The following is a 16,967-nucleotide window of genomic DNA, read 5'->3' on the forward strand; positions in this document are numbered from 1 at the left end:
GGGGAAGTGAGCCGACAGAGACGAGACAAATGAGAGGAACATGCGGGTTCGTGCAGGGGAGGAGACATCCCTGACTCAGGTTCCAGCTCACAGACCAAGCAGGGCTTCAACAGGTTTGAAACCTTCCACTCAGGCTGGCACCTGAGAGTCACGAGACAAAAGCACCTCAATGTCAGCATGACTCCCTCAACCTGCAACTTCAATTCAAAACATCACAAAAATAGCTGGGCTGGCACTGACATGGCGGCCATAAATACATCTAAAAATAACCGCGACGATGCTGAACAGACACAACGCTCCTGCTGACCAGGAGCGGCGCCGTGCGAGGCCCGGCCCAAGGGGCCACAGGCTCCAAGAGACTTTTGTGTCTGTCTTTCGCTGTCAAACAGCTTCACATTAAAAAACTGACCTTCCTTTTATGATTTGTTCCAAATGAAATAGATCTGTTTCATGTGTACTCATGTGGATCGCCACTTGTCTGGAAATCCAAGACTCGTGAACCTGGCCAGCAGAGGAGGGTGTTCCTTCGGCTGCTTCCGCTTCCATTAACAATCACAAGTTTGTTTTACTTGCACTCATCATCTTTTGGGCTGCAGCGCTGGTGGTTTCACTCTCACATTGATTTTCTATTTCGAACGTTTTGTTTGTTGCCACAATAAAGACAGGGACAGACTCCCGAGCACCAAGGAGCGCGTCGACTACACGCTCCAGCTCCCACGTGCTCAGGAAAAGGGCGGAGCCACAAACGGCCACAGCAGTTTGGTTTGCATCCCAGGATATGGAGGACCAAAGCTGCCAAATCTAAATATAGAGGACTTCATGGATAAATTAAATAATTTATCGTTTATATGTGCAGGTTCATTAGAGAATTTTAAAAATGCAGAGAAAAAGAAAAAAAAGTAGAAACACATCTGTCCTTGCTTTTGACTTAGTTTGTGAGATCATCACTTTATCTTCACTTTTACATTCATTTCTCATTGATTTATGTTGAGATTTTCAGCACGTCTGAAGAACAGCAAGGGGGGGGGCAAATTCCCCAAAATATAAAATTATACGACATAAATTTAAAAAACAAAACTTAAATCAAGAATGTGCATACTAATTAATTTAAAAAGAACCAGAAGATTTATGTCATAGTTAGGCTGTTCTTGGTGTGAGTGTCTGTTTCAGTCCTCCGTACATTTTGATTCAAAACCTGTGGAATTCTTTTGATCTGCTTTTTCACATCAAGCAAGTGATGGCTAGCAGCATGACACCTGGGAAAGGGGGCGGAGCGAGGCAGCGTTCACAGGTGTTACTGATTGATGGAGGACGGCGCAAGAATGGAAAGGGAGGGGCAGCGATGGAGGGATGACACCATGCTGGCTGAATGATGAAGGAGAAGTGAGAGGAGGACAAGAGTGAAGGAGCGCGGCAGGCAGAGCGATGAAGGTGAAGCCGACAGGTGGAGGCAGAAGGTGGAGGGAGGAGTATATTTACCCGTTCTTCTCGAAAAGCAACGTTCGCTCACTCGCTCGTGTCTTGGGGCGGGGCAGCGGGTGGGAGGGGGCGGGGTTTGTGGTGTGTGTGTCTGCAACCACTGCTCACACTGCAGGGGGAGAGCACAGAGAGATGGTCAGTGCACGCACGCACACACACACACACACACACACACACACACACACACACACACACCCACACCAACACAAAATGTAAACATACACAAATACACAAACATGTATGAAAACACACAACTATTATTAGTTTCTCCTGTACTGCATCATGTGATCAACCACATCAGCTCAGCTTCTAACTCCGCCCCTTCCAGGTGTGTGCATGAGACGGTTCAAGTGTCACCTCACTGTCCACCTCAACTACAAACGGAATGATAACACGTAGTTTACCTTTCTGCACGCACGCAGAGTTTAGAACCTTTAGAACCAATCTGGAAAATGTGTTTTTACTGATTTTTGGCACCAACTTTATTTCAATAATAACTGTATTTTTTGTAAACTAGTTTGTGGAATAAAGTGATTCTGACTGCATATCAAGCATTGACATCATTTAAAGTTTAATTTTGGCGTGATTCTCCCTGGGCTGCTGGAGGGCCTAAAATCTTGATTTTCTTTAGTTGATGTACAGTTCCTCTCTGATGGCGGCCATCTGAGCCAGTACGAGCTTTGGAATCAATTCCAGGCAACGCCATGGTAACGCCGTGGACCCGCTGGAATCAACGCACGCCTCTGACCATTTTCACCCGAATTTCACTGGTAAAATACACAGCAGATGAAACAGTTCTTCTAGGAAACAGAACCTACGAAATAAAGTCAAATTAGTTGCAAAGTAGCAGAGGCAGTGACCCGCAGAGGTGGAGTCAGTTGTGTCACCTGTTTGGTCTCATTATCTCCTGGTCATGTGACCAGCTCCAGCTATCAGACGCATTTAGAGGATAAAGGAATAAAGGAAGCGAAGCAGCCTTTAAACACATCGTCAGCTTGGATATCTGAATCCCTGGATGGAGGGTTGATGTGTGGCCGCTCTGTTCTTGAGCTGACACACTCACCGCCAGCAGATAACAAGCTGAGCTGGGACAAGTGCATCATGGGTAATAAACAGATAGCTGCTATCTGCAGTGAGGACAGCAATGGCCGAAAACAATGATATGAAGGTAATTTTCAATAAAGACACCCACAGGCTTTTATTGTGAAACCTTTTTGTGCCTGGTGGTCAAACTGGAGACAGGAAGTACAAAGATATGAAAACAGAAGAATTATCAACGTCCAGGACCCGCTGAGAAATCCAAGATGGCTGCCACAGGAAGCGCAACCGTACGTGCGTGGCGGATGCTGCTCAGGTAGGGAACATGTTGATGAAACAGAAGCTTAAGATAAAGACGGCGAGGAGCGCTGAGCATCGGTGGCACACGGAGATGATAATCTGCTACTGTTAAACCCACACAAGTGAGAGAGAAGGGAGGCAGCGGAGGGAGGATGGAAGGATAGAGGGAGGGAGGATGAGGGAAAATTCTGACAGATGAAATCTAACCGTTCGAATGGATGAAGGAAGGAAGGATGAGGGGCAGCTCACACAGGACGAATGGACGCATTCCTTATGGAGGGAGGAGGAGGACGAGAGGGGGAAGGAGAGAAAGATTAAGAGATTAGGGTGTTTTGTAATTAGGAGGATGGACGGACAAAAATAAGAAGAGGTGATGAGAAGAAAATGTTGCAGCTTCAGCGAAACTTTCAACAAAATCAAACCTGTCCAGAGTTTGGAACCCAGCAGTTTTAATGGAGGCTTGTTGCTGGACGGACGAGTGTAACCTGATAGCATCACACCAGGGTTTATCACCACCTTCTTCCTGCATCACACAAAGCCCCCGCTAAGCCAGCAGCTAATGAGCTAGCCCCACTCACTCACTTAGCTATGCTGCACACAGCCCGCTGCATTGTTTGTAGCTTAACGATGCTAAACGGCTCGACGCGCAGGTTTTAACTCTCTGATGAGCCAAGTTGAAGCAATTAATATAAAAGAGTTTTAAAAGAGGCTGCACGGTGGTGCAGTGGTCAGCACTGTGGCCTCACAGCAAGAAGGTTCTGGGTTCGAGTCCCGGTTCGGGCGTGGGATCTTTCTGTGTGAGTCTCCATGTTCTCCCCGTGCCTGCGTGGGTTCTCTCTGGTACTCCAGCTTCCTCCCACAGTCCAAAGACATCAATTTGGGGACGAGGCTGATTGATTCTCTAAATTGACCGTAGGCGTGAATGTGAGTGTGAATGGTTGTTCGTCTCTGTGTGTTGGCCCTGTGATGGACTGGCGACCTGTCCAGGGTGAACCCCGCCTCTCGCCCGTTGACGCTGGGATAGGCTCCACCCCCCCGCGACCCTTAATGTGTAGGAATAAGCGGAAGATGACGATGGATGGATGGAGTTTTAAAAGAACAAGCAAATGTTCAATTGAAATAAGGTGGCAAGGTCAGCATTAGCATCTCAACTGTTTTTGTGAGAAATTCTGGTTTGAGAACCCACTTCAATGATATAAAAGTACAACAATACGTCTACAGTATCAGATCTGTAAGATTTAAGAAAGTTCTCGTCAGGTTAACTCACTTTCTATCCAGGTGATGAACTCAGATGTCAATTTTCCATACTTTAAATTCTGATGAGTCATGCTAGCATGCTCACGTAAATGCACCTCCAGCAGGAGACAGCGGGTTCAGCTTGTGTTATTCTGGATAAACTCTCAAAAGCAGACTAAAACATAGTGAAGACAAGGATTACTGTTATAGTTTACGATCCTTTCAGAGCTAAATGCCACTTTTCGGTATTCTGAATTTGGACCACTCCAGCTAGCATCTTTGCTACATAGATCAAGGCAGTAGACGACATGTTTAGCTTGTTATTTTCTGGTTAATCGCTCAAAAACAATGACAAAACCTTCAAAAGTAAATTGACAAACAAAATCTTTTCAAATTTTACATGCAAATCCTGTCAGAACCAGAAGTAAGGTTGTTTTTCCTTACTTCCAAATGTGATGGCTCCTGCTTGCATCTTTTTCATGAACTTACTTTCTTGGGGTGAAGCTGGTCAGCGGCCATGCGCAGCTTCTATCCTTTCACTGCAGGTATTTCATCCATTTCTCTCACCTGTTAGCGGGTAATTGGAGGCGGTTATGCAACTATGCAGCTAAAAGCTGATGCTACGTGGAAATAACAACTTTTTGTCCTGTCACAGGCTGTGAAAGACAAACCAGCAGGAGTGAGTTGCTGGTTAAAGTCTACTATGGTGTAACTGGGATGACTGGGACTGAACTGGAGGAGCGACGGAGGAAAGATGCAGGCCAGCGGCCATCAGCGACGGCAGCAGTAAAAATAACTAGCCAAGCAGGACGAGGAATGCTGCTCTGCTTTTGGTTTGACAGGCACAGACAAGTGCAGAAGGCCTGGAGGAGAAGACGAGGAGACAAAGGAGAGGAGAAGAGGGGCGAACACGGAGAGGAGGGGGGAGGAGGGAGAGGAAGGATAGAGTGTTACATCGGCGGACACGTTCCTCCAGGAGCATGATGGGAGATGACCTCAAGATGGATCGAGTTCTAGTCGTGACCCTGCACGGACCTGGATCTTCGGGGCTGAATTATGCCAACAGATGGAAGTGAGAGATCGTTTAGGCAAAGTGTCGGCTGATACACTTTTATAAATATCAGGAACGAGTGCAGCCAGCAAAATGAAGCACAAGCCTTCCTGGTAGAATACTACTACTAGTACACATGGCGTGAAGACCAACGCTGAAAGAAGTTGTTTTCGATGGCTTAATGATTGAGTAACAAAGCTGACGTCATCTATTATCACGTAAAAGGACAGAGGCTTTAAAAGGCCAAAAAAGAATTTAAAATGTAGAATAAAATAAACAGTTGCGGTGCAAGAGACGACAAAACAAAGTACAACCACAGAACGTTTAGAGAGCTGCAGAATCAAAGCCTAGGGTTCTTCTGCTTCTATAGGTTACATTAAAAATGTGTCACGGACTCTTCCACCTCCACGCTAGTTTCCAGGAATCAGGGTGGATAACGAGGTGTTTCACAATCTGAGCTGATTCAGTGTTGATGGAGCGAGTGAACGAGAGAGAGAGAGACAGAGAGAGAGAGACATAGACCGAGAGGGACAGAGACAGAGAGACAGAGAGAGAGAGAGACAGAGAGAGAGAGACATAGACCGAGAGGGACAGAGACAGAGAGACAGAGAGAGAGAGAGAGACAGAGAGAGAGAGAGACATAGACCGAGAGGGACAGAGACAGAGAGAGAGAGACATAGACCGAGAGGGACAGAGACAGAGAGAGACAGAGACAAAGAGAGAGAGACAGAGAGAGAGAGAGACAGAGAGAGACATAGACTGAGAGACAGAGACAGAGACAGAGAGGGACAGAGACAGAGAGAGACAGAGACAAAGAGAGAGAGACAGAGAGAGAGAGAGACAGAGAGAGAGAGGGACAGAGACAGAGAGAGACAGAGACAAAGAGAGAGGGACAGAGACAGAGAGAGAGACAGAGACACAGAAAGAGAGAGACAGAGACACAGAAAGAGAGAGACAGAGACACAGAAAGAGATGGGTGTGAAAGCAGAAAAAAAGGAAGTGAGAAAAAAGATGGAAACAATAATCAAGAGAGAATCCAGTCAGACCAGCTGAGCTGCTCAAGTCTTGGTCCTGCTCTCTGAACTGGTCTCCGATTGGCCGGCTGATGCCCGCCCTCTCTAGAACCTCATGTCTGACTGGCTGCTGCGGAGCCTCAGCAGCATCCTCGTCGTCGCCACTCGCACTGATGAGTCAGTACACGCAGCTCAAGTTCCCTGTTAACCTTCAAGTCTCATCACGCCGAACCCTGAAGGAAGAAAACTAAGACGTAGAACTGAGGAGTTCCTGGCGATGGCGACTGTCCTGACCCGCAGGTCCCCCAACCAGTGGCGGCCGGCACTCGTCCATTAGACAGGGGCCTTGGATAAATGTCATACATTGCAGAGGGACAGCAACTCTCAATAAAGCGCCAACTTAGTTTGAACATTAAACAGTTTTTAAAGGGAAAACAAATTCTGATTCAAGCCCCAAAATATGAATATTTTATCTTAGTGCTTTATGTGTTTGAATGACTGTATGTCAAAAACGCCTACTGAGAACCGTGACATCATCAAACACCAGCGGCCGTCATCATGACATGGTCAATCTACTTCCTGTTTCTCCTCATGAGTCAATTCCTCATATTTACGGTGAGAAACATCAGCTGTCTTTGTGACCTTCACTTTCTCCATCCTCACCGTCTTCATTGTGTCAGCTTTTCTCACGTGATGGTTAAGGGGGGCGGAGTCAGAGCAGGGGGTCCCTGTCAACATGGCGAGCAGCTGTCTCACTCTCACACTCTAACAGGTGTCGCCGACAGCCGACAGCCTCGGCCCGCTCCTCTGTGAGACCCCTATTCATTCACAACGCGCTAGCAGATGCTAACCTGACTGCACGTGTGTGTGTGCTTTTGTGTGTGTGTGTGTGTGTGTGTGTGTGTGTGTGTGCACATGTGTGTACATCCTCTGTCCCATTAACAGCTTTATTAACTGTAAGTCAGCAGATGCTACACTGGCAGGGCGACAGGCCACCGTTGGAGCTTGTGTGTGTGTGTGTGTGTGTGTGTGTGTGTGTGTGTGTGTGCTGCTGTTCAACGCAGATGTTGGCGTGGCAGCAGCAGGTACACTCCACCCCTCCATCCAACAGCACGTGAGTGCAGGGGGTCGTCTGCTGCCGTGTCTCAGCTGCTCCTCAGCTCATCCATCCACTGAACATGAGCTGGCTAGAAATCAGCCACTACTTCTGCCTGTCGGGTAACGAAGCAGACGCAGTGGACAGAGGAGACACAGAAGTGCATGATGGAATATGAAGTCAGTGGGATATCAGTTTACAACACCACAGAAAGTAGAACAAATTCAAAATAGTTTTTATAAAAGCAGCAATTTCTCTCGTTTCAGATCCACCCTCCCTCTCTAGGACGTAACCACCCTATTTTACAAAATAAGAGAAAGGCAATTTATTTTGAAAAGCTGCTCCTCTGTTCCTCCACTCATCTGTCCATCACTTCACCTCTTCATCCCGTCCTCCCTCCACCATTGTCCAGCAGCAGCAGCAGCAGCTGTCCCCTGCTCAACAAGCAACACATTCATCCTCCGCTACCCCCCCCACACAAACACACTCAACAGCTGGCTCACACACTGCCTGCTAACACAACTGCTAGTGTGTGTGTCTGTGTGTGTGTGTGCATTTGCCTTTCCTACACACGTTACTGGGCTGACGGACACGAGTGTGTCGTATCAAGGAGGGGGGAAAGTCTCCAACAATCAAAGGCTGAAAACGATTCAAAAGTCAAGATGCTCTTTTTCGACAGATGTTGTGATTGCATGTGCGTTCATCTCAACTGCAGGTAGCGAGGAGCGTTAGCACGTGATTCCATCGGGCCGCCTCAGGCTAGGAGGAGGGCTTCACATTGAGACTTCAGGAACTGGTGCCTTGCTAGCAGCATAAACACGGACCGATGAAAGCTCGTCATCGCAGCAGAAACTTCCACGACTTCTATTCATCTCATGGTTCAGTCGGCGTCGAGTTTGATAAACCGACCGACCCTAACAACCCATCAGAAGCACGTCGCCGTCCTGCTGCCAAGCTGCCCAAGATTCTCTACCAGACCAGGATGCTTCACTCTGCTGCTGTAGTGATCACCTACAGGACGTCCCAGCTCCGCCCAGGACAGCGTGGGGCTTCGTCACGTTGGCCTTTCAGCAGGACCTGAACTACAGACCACAACTGAACGAATTCCAGCGGTGTAGCGGTTTATAACGCGAGTGGTTCTCCTGAGACCAACTAAAGAGCAAGTTTAATAACCAGGAAAAATCTATATTTCTTGCAAAATGAATGAATTATTTTAAAAATGTCACCTGAAAGATCGTTGATTACCACTCATGCCGGAAAAGTAATAATGGGATTATAGACAAGACACTGAGTGGAGAGCTGGGAGAGAGGCACTCCCTTCAAACGCTGAGCCACACAAGACATGCAGCTCCACACACACACGGCTGATAGGAGTGTGTGCATGTGTGTGTGTGTCTGTGTGTGCGCCACCCTTGTGACTTCCTTTAACCTTCCTTGCTCATCCTGTATAATTAAATAGTAAATATTAAATCACACATTCAAACGTTCAAGTGAAGTTAGAGCTACTCAGCAGTAACAGCTTACAGAAACACACACACACACACACACACACACACACACAGCTGTGTGATATATATGGGATGGGAGGGTTGTAGCCAGCGAGTGCTCTGATTGGCCCAACGTCTGGCCTTGTACTTTAGCCCGTATCAGAGAGAAGAAAAGATGGAGGAGGACAGAAACAGGAAGTGATGAGAGAAGAGCAGACGAAACACACAGGCGCGCGCACGCACACACACACACACACACACACACACACACACACACACAGTTAAAATAGAAAATGCGATTCGTTATTTTAGGTTATGTGACGTGTCGATGGCCAGCACAACTCAGCACCACAACAACAGGCGTGAATAAAACCAAACCAACAGAGATCAAGTCACCTGGAACCAGCGAGTCCGATTAATGAGATGGTTGAGAATGGAGGACAACCAACTCATTCATGTCCTCCATCTTGTGTCATGTGACTTTTAATTTTTCTCTTTGATCCCCTTGTACATCATTATAATTCCCTCCTCTTGTGAAGCTAAACTGTCACTGAGAACAGTGTGTGTGTGTGTGTGTGTGTGTGCTTGCACTGCCTCGAGGCCTCACAGCTTGTCACTACACGCAGAAGTCAGTTTGACTTGTTCAACACACACACACACACACACACACACACTGATGAAAGACCTGTGAGCGTTTACATTTGCAGAAGATGGAGAGAAAAGAAAGGGGCGGAGTCACACAGCTTCACTGTTGCAGAAGAAGATGGAGGCTTGTTTACCTTCCAACAGTCTTCTTCTGCAGCTGAATTAAGTGTAGAACTGTGTTCAGAGACGTACAATGACATCAGCACGCCATCAGTATCGGCAGGTATTGATCACTTTGTTGTTCCATCTGTCCATTGGCGGATATTTCCCAGGCCCAGTGCACAGATGATTCATGGCTTCTTATAAATGTTTGGCGATAAAGACACACGTCGCTTTGTCCGGATCAGAATGTTGACGTGTTTATCAGTTTGGTATCAACGATTGGCTGTCAGCCAACCTCAGTTTCTCAGGCATCGGTATCGACTCTGATACCGCCATTGGACGGCTGTAGTTGGTGTTGGTACTGAGCTGGGAACCAGCTGACCCACGCCTGTGAGGAACCACCTCAGGACAGTAAACCAGCATGCTCCCATAACCTTGACGCGTGTGCTGACATCACACCTCGTGACCTTGTCCTGAACCTTCGGTGTTGCGACTCCATCAGTCGCTCAAAGCGGGAACATTGTGACGGAGCAGACGCAGGGCAGAGGACCAGATCTACGGCGCCAGCAGAGGAACAAAGAGGGTCACATCGAGTGGGTGTGGCGGACGAGCGGAATGGCTGACTGCGGCGTTAAAACGTCGCCCGCCATGTAAAAATTCACACGTTTGATTCTGTGTAAACAAACATGCATCGTAACAGCAGCGGCAGTTTCACAGTGAGTTCTTTCATCCTGAATACTGAACAACTCTGACACTTATTTTGAAGGATCAGCTGATGTCACAGCGGCATTGACCAACTTCAATCATCTCCATTTTTCTGCTGAACCATCATGAGCAGGTCGTGGGTTTGAGTCCCATCAGGGCTTCCAGCAGCAGCAGAAGAACTCAAGCTACATCGTCGTTTACCGGGGCAGGTCAAAGGGCGCACTGGAGATAACGCCGTTAATGTGTCACTGACACGCAACACCAACCCTCAGACAAAGTCCAACTCAGAAGGCTTCACTGATCTTCCTCCACCTCACCAGAGCTTATCGGTGCTGCAGAGATGCTGAAATAACACGGTCGCATCCTTCACTTCCTGTCTGGACAGGAAGCAGGAAGCAGCAGGGGACTCTTCCAGCTCAAACCTACCCCCCCCCTCTCTGCTGATCTGTACATCTTCTAGTCCAAAGAAGTACTGCATGACCCAGAATTCCCTGGTTCAGATGCATCGAAGGGGGACAGGGAAGAGGACAGTGGACAAAACAAGGAAGAGGAAAAAGGAGGATGAAGATGACATGAGACCTGAGGAAAGGAAACAAGAAGAGAAGGAATCAGGACAGAGGGAAGGAGAGGAGAGATTGATGCAAAAAACAAGGAGAAGGGGAGAAGGCAGGAAAGAGAGGAAAAGATTACATGATGGGGGAGGTGAAGGACAGAGAGAGAAGAGGACGGAAGAAAGAATAGTCTGAAAGACCAACAGGACCTGCTGCCATCCCTGAGTCTACCAGACTGAGGTGTTAACACACTTGTGAGGACATTAAAGGTGAGACAAAGAGTGTGTTGAGGTTCAGGTTGTAGGTAGAGTGTGAGTGTGTGTGTGTGTGTGTGTGTGTGTGTGTGTGTAGGGCGTGGTGCTGAGGAGGACCAGGTTTCAGTTGAGTGAAAAGACTCAGAGCCTCTTTGTGTCTTTGCCTCTGGGCAAAACACACACACACACACACACACACACACACACACACACACACACACACACACACTCTTCAGGTGTGCTTTTGTGTCCCACCAGGCCTCGTTCCCATGGGAGGGTTTATTGTATTTCTGACTAAAACTTGAATGGAGTTTGGTGGGCACGCCTACTGCAAACCCCCCAAATACACACCTGAGACCACACCCACCAATACACACCTATAGATACTCACACACACACACACTTCTGACCTCCATCCCCCATCACCGAGCACACACACACACACACACACACACTCTTGTACCTGTTGCATAGTAAAGACCGACAGAGTGAGGACCGGCCAAAATGTCCTCACTTCCCAAAAAAGACTTCACTTTGTTGGTTAAGAACTCCTGCTGGTCCCCAATTCATAGCAAATACAAGAAAAAAAACCACACACACACACACACACACACACACACACACACACCTTTTAGATCATTTTGTGATAGTGATTTGTAGAGCTGAAAAGAGCAGGACAAAACGGTGAAGAATCAAGGAGAGATGGAGAGAAGCTAAAATGTGGATGACGCTGCTTCCTCCTGTGTGTGTGTGTGTGTGTGTGTGTGTGGGTGTGTGTGTATGTGTGTGTGTGTGTGTGTGTGTGTGTGTGTGTGTGAGTGGACGTCTTGTCTGCAGCCCAAGACTCTGAACCTTCACACACTGAAAACTTCATCAACTTGATTTATCAGAAGCAACAGAAGAAGCTCCCAGAGAGAGAGAGAGACAGAGACAGAGAGACAGACAGAGTGAGAGACAGGTGTCTCTCACTCCATCTTGACAGGACAGATGTGTGACTGAATGCTTTGGTGGTCAGCAGCTGCTCTGATCAGAATGTGTTGGTTCTAGTGCAGATGTTCCTACCATTGAACACATCAGGATGAAGGTGAGCATCAGATCCTCCAGAGGGACGACGTCTCACTCTGCTGGAGGATCTGTGGGATCTGTGTGAATGGAGGCTTCACGTGCCGGTTCCTCTCGGAGACTCTTGAGTCTGCCACCACATAACGTGAAGTTGCTACTGAGGGACTTCTTCCCCCCAAGCTTGACCTTCCAGAGCTCTCAGCGCTGCTCCTCTACTGTTGCAGCGTTTGGGGAGGTTCCTCGCTGGCTGAGCTTGAGTGACGGCTGCTTCCCGCTTAGATTTGCCTGAGATTTCCTCTACATAAGCAGAGTGAGAAGATGCAGACCAGAAAGATGAGCTGTGCTGAGGTCGGAGGACCAAAACCCACAGAAACACTTCCTGTCTGACTGCTTTTCGTTTCCACAATGTTTTGACTGACGCATTAAAAAAAACATCTTCCAGACTTTCTATTTGTGATAAATTTGAAAAAAAAGAAGAAAAAAAAAGCTTCACTGTGGACTTCCTGCTGTTAACGATGAGGACTTGTGACATCATCGCTGGGTTGCAGCCAATGGCAGCCCGGTATTCCACCACACTGGGATGTGGAGATGCAGAATTCTAGTAAATAGAAAGAATTCCAGAAGCTGCATTTCTCAATGAGAGAAGAAGCAAACAGAATTTTACTGAGTCGCTGAATTTTACTGTGACGAGTCCACTTGCCATTTACGGCGGGTTTTCAGAATAAAAGTGTTGCATGTTGGTGAGAATACTGGAGCAGGTGAGGTCAGGAAGTGTGTGTCAGCATAATGATGTGACTGTGTGTGTGTGTGTGTGTATCCAAACATCTAATTACTGCTGCTTTATCATGTTTGTGTCTGTATGTGACATCACTTTCATGGATATCGCTCTCTCTCGCTCTGTTTCTCTCTCTCTCTCTCTCACACACACACACACACACACACACACACACACACACACACACACACACACACACACACACCATTACCTTTACATGCAACCTGTGTGTTAAAGCCTGCAATGATGCAACCATCTGGTGAGGTGTGTTCTCAGAAATGTGGACTAATTCATTCACATGCTGCAATTTCAAAACCAATTCCACTTCATAAACCAATCATCACCAACAGGCCACAGGTGGTAGGTCACCTGACACTGCAGCTCCAAAGGACGGAGTGCTGCTGGAAAGGAAAGAGAAAGATAAAATGCACAGATGAGGAGGAAACCAGATCGACCACCAGAGGAAGAAGACAGGAGGCCGTGGGAGCCAAGACGGAACAGTTCTCACATGAATCCTGATGGAAACGCCGTTCAACCACAGAGAATCATGGGTGAACCTCAGTGATCGTTGCATTTCTCTACACTAACTTCCTGTTTCCTGTCAAAGTTACAAGACATCATACTAGCTGGCCAGGACTTCCCCACAGAGCTGATTCACTGATTCAATCACCCATAGTCACTTGGAACATCCCATTGGCTGCTGGGGGAGGAGCCAGGAGATGACCACTTCCTGACTGCAAAAGCACCTCATCAATGCCCAGTTGAAGTGATGTGCTTGTTTTAACTGATATCAGTAACCAGCAGTACTTTTGTGGTTCTCGCTTTCTCTCTATTCAGGAAAATCAGTTGTAAAAAAAAAAAAGAAATAGTTTAAACTCCATTTCCCAGCATGCTGCTGAATTCAGTGCATCAAATATGGTTCCCTGCAGTGGTCACATGATCTTCTGACTTCAAAACAGCCAAACTGACATGAAACTTTTTTTTGTTAATTTAACACATCAACCGTGGAGGATGTCAGCCACACTGCTAAACTCTCCTCCCATCCCCCAGAAACCAAGCACTCCCATCCTTTAATCCCCTCCACCCAACACACACACACACACACACACACACACACACACACACACACACACACACACACACACACACACAAGGATGCTCAGGTAAATGTGTGTGTGTGTGTGTGTGAAGAGAGAAACTCCAGTCTGGGGGCATGTTGGTGCTGTGGTCACCGCGGTAACAAGGTGTGTCCCATGTTTGCAGAACAAACAGCAGCACCTTTTCAGAGGCGGGAGGGGTCCTGTATGTGTCTGTATGTGTATGTGTGTGTATGTGTGTGTGTGTGTGTGTGTGTGTGTGTGCGCGCGCACATCAGATTACAGCCTTGCTAACAGTCAGATTAATGGGATTACGCAGGTCAGGTCTGTTCATTCACATGTTGCCGCTCCATCAGGCCATTTAACCAGCATCAACAGGACGAACGCAGTGGCGTCACATGATCACGTCCGTCATGAACCAGGAGCAGAGTAGTTTTCCTGTCGTCTTCCAGTGAAAAATGTTCAAACTCTTCTGGTGATTCATCGTGCACTCAGGGGCCTTAAGTTATTTCCCCTCCAATCAAATGCTTTCTCTGTTTTTTATGCCCCTCCCCCATCCATCACATGACACACTGCAGCCCCAAAGGATGTTTTCTGAGAGTTGTGACAGAGGCGGCAGTGAACCAGTCGAGCGCATTGATATCAAGGAAGCTGAGGGAGGGAGCCATATCTCACAGCCTCAGGTCCACTAACCTGACCGTACAATGTCTTGGCTCTTAAAACACACACACACACCCCCCCATCTGTTTTCATATTAGCATGGATACTTGGCAGCAGTGTCACGATATATCACCAGGAAGCCCTGCGATGTGGTCAGTATTGATCCATCATCAAATTAAATGTGCTAGTTTACATCAACACCGACAGCTAAGTGGCGTTTTCTGTCTTCTGCTCAAACATGTTCACGAACCTCAAACTGACCAGAACCTGAAATTAAAGTGAGTGCGGTGGCGTTCCAGGCTGGATGGTCAGAAGAGGGCGGGGCATGGAGCGGCTCTGCGAGGTTAAACCTGCAGGCTGAAGTTACTTTTTAACACTCAACTGCAGTTAAATCTTAATCTACTTTGTTGATTTACCCGCCATAAAGTACACTGCTCCCCTCTGCTCCCCCCCCCCCACCCCCCAGCAGCGGTGGGGCAGCGGCCAGCTGACAAAACTGTTTAGTCAGCAGAGAGGCGAGTGAGCGAGCGGGGGAGGAGACTGAAGCTGCAGCCTCCATCATGCTTTAAGTTTGCTGTAACTCTTTCCTGGCTGCTGCTGCTGCTGTGGGCGGGACCAACCACTCTGCTGCAGCTGAGGGGCAGGAAGCTTCCAGCAGTCAGGGCAGAGTGGGACGCCACCAGCAACTCTTTCCTGACTTTTTCACTCAAGCCAGAACTTCCTGTTCCGTCTGAGCTCCACAACAACAGCAGCAGCGCACTTTAGAAAGGTTCTCCTGCATTCTGAGATCAGGAGGTGCTGATGATCCTGGAGCCTCCAGACAGGAAGTGGATGCGTTTCTCAAATAAGAACTACAAACGTATCACCGACACGACTCTTAGAGAGGCCCCGTGTTGGCAGATGTGCTGTTTCACAACTCATCGATGTGTCATCAGTATTACAACTTTCTATCATATTTATATTTCGTACAAACATGTGAATGTTGAGAGGCTGAAAAATTCAAAAAAAATCCCCCAACTTTTGGAAAAGCCCATAAATCCTCTCTCGTTGTATCCGTGAAGAAGCCGAGGTTACGAAGCACACGGATTCGCTTTCACAAGTCTGAAGTCAGGTTGTCCCAAGTCCTTGGATTGTTCAACCTTCACCTCGCTCAGGAAAAACCTTCACTATAACCCTTCATTCTTCACGTCTCAGTTCAAATGTCACCGAAACCAAAACAAGAGCAGCTTTGAGACGCTTTTCTCACATTTAGCAAAGTTTCTCAGGTAAAAATACAAACAGGAAGTGACATCAGCATCACCTCATTATCTCACACTCGGTCATTCAGTTGATTCAAGATTTGGATTTACTCACAAACTTCAACTCCACTACCAACAGGGTTCATCGCTTCAGAGCAGGCCCACTCGTCCACAGGTAACAAAACACGGCTAAACTAGGGCTGTGCAGCCAAAGCAAAGTACTAATACATCAAGATACTAGTTTTCAGGATGTCTAGTATCGCTACTGTAGCGTACTGCAGTATACTGTGGAGGAAACCTGGTTGAAACCCAGTACATGTACATCAAGCAGAGGTGGTGACAGCAGGAGGAGCGAAGTCTTGCAAGTGTAACGATGGGGTCCTCGACGTCTCACGACCAGGAAAACTAACCACACTGAAGACTCCGTCACCGCCATCTTAGTCTACGTCACAGTTTGGTGCTGTGAAATCCCCGGCCTCAGTGTGTGAGCTGGAGCGTGTGGGACCGGCTCGCTCTCCTGGCTTCAGACACGCATCACTGAATCAAAACCACTGAGATGCTCGACCAGCAGCTGGGCGGCGTCCTGATGGAGATGGAGGCGTGGCCAGCTGCTAATGGAGGCCAGACCAGTTGTATGGGATGCCAGGCGCTCTGACTGTGGTTGGGTGTGGTGAGACGCTCACACTGATAAGCAGCTTGGAGCAACTTCCAGTACTGATACTCAGCAGAGCCGCTGCCGCCGCCGGCCGGCTGCAAATAAAGCCGTATTTACCGCTGGTCCAAAGTCCGAGCAGCTCGGCTGTGAAAGAATGTCACGGTGGGGGGGGGATGCCTACAGAAGCTTATCTACGAGTCTTTTATGTGTTGACTGAAGTTAAAGGAGCAGCTCAACATCTGTGATGGAGTCAAACGATTATCTGGAGTGTCTGCTGATCCCGTTTCACCTGGAACAACCTGACAAACCCTGAGAGCCTAACTGAAACCAGTTTCCGCCAGCGGGGGACCGTGGTTGACTCAGCCACTGACTTCTGACCAGTCCTCATGTTCACCGTCAAAGAACTCATTTTGTAGGTAACTCTTCTATGAAATGGCATCCAGAGCAGTGATGTGCCCTTCAAAATAAAAGCAGCAATCCTTCAATTCATATTATTATCATTATGGTTTTGTCAGAGCTGCAT

General features: G+C 47.8%; 1 protein-coding gene across 5 annotated transcripts in view; it reads right to left on the minus strand.

Moving 5' to 3' along the window:
* rreb1a (ras responsive element binding protein 1a) overlaps positions 1 to 16,967 on the minus strand; it is a 53,431-nt gene that overhangs the window by 26,455 nt on the left and 10,009 nt on the right. For 2 of the 5 annotated variants that reach the window (XM_086190715.1, XM_086190713.1), the window contains exon 2: positions 1,480 to 1,588. The exons of 1 other annotated variant lie outside the window; for it this stretch is intronic. Coding sequence is in view for 3 of the 4 variants with exons in the window: in XM_086190713.1 (XP_086046839.1) it covers positions 1,480 to 1,588 (109 nt within the window). In the remaining variant the exon portion in view is untranslated. Of the gene's footprint in view, positions 1 to 1,479; positions 1,589 to 4,542; positions 4,917 to 12,019; positions 12,285 to 16,967 lie in introns of those variants that run through there. 2 more of the 5 variants (XM_086190712.1, XM_086190711.1) reach the window with 2 other exon arrangements.

The sequence above is a fragment of the Aulostomus chinensis genome, chromosome 21, assembly GCF_037954235.1.
Source record: "Aulostomus chinensis isolate RoL2024-O1b breed Wild chromosome 21, RoL_Achi_v1.0, whole genome shotgun sequence".
In the NCBI taxonomy this organism is placed as follows: domain Eukaryota; kingdom Metazoa; phylum Chordata; class Actinopteri; order Syngnathiformes; family Aulostomidae; genus Aulostomus; species Aulostomus chinensis.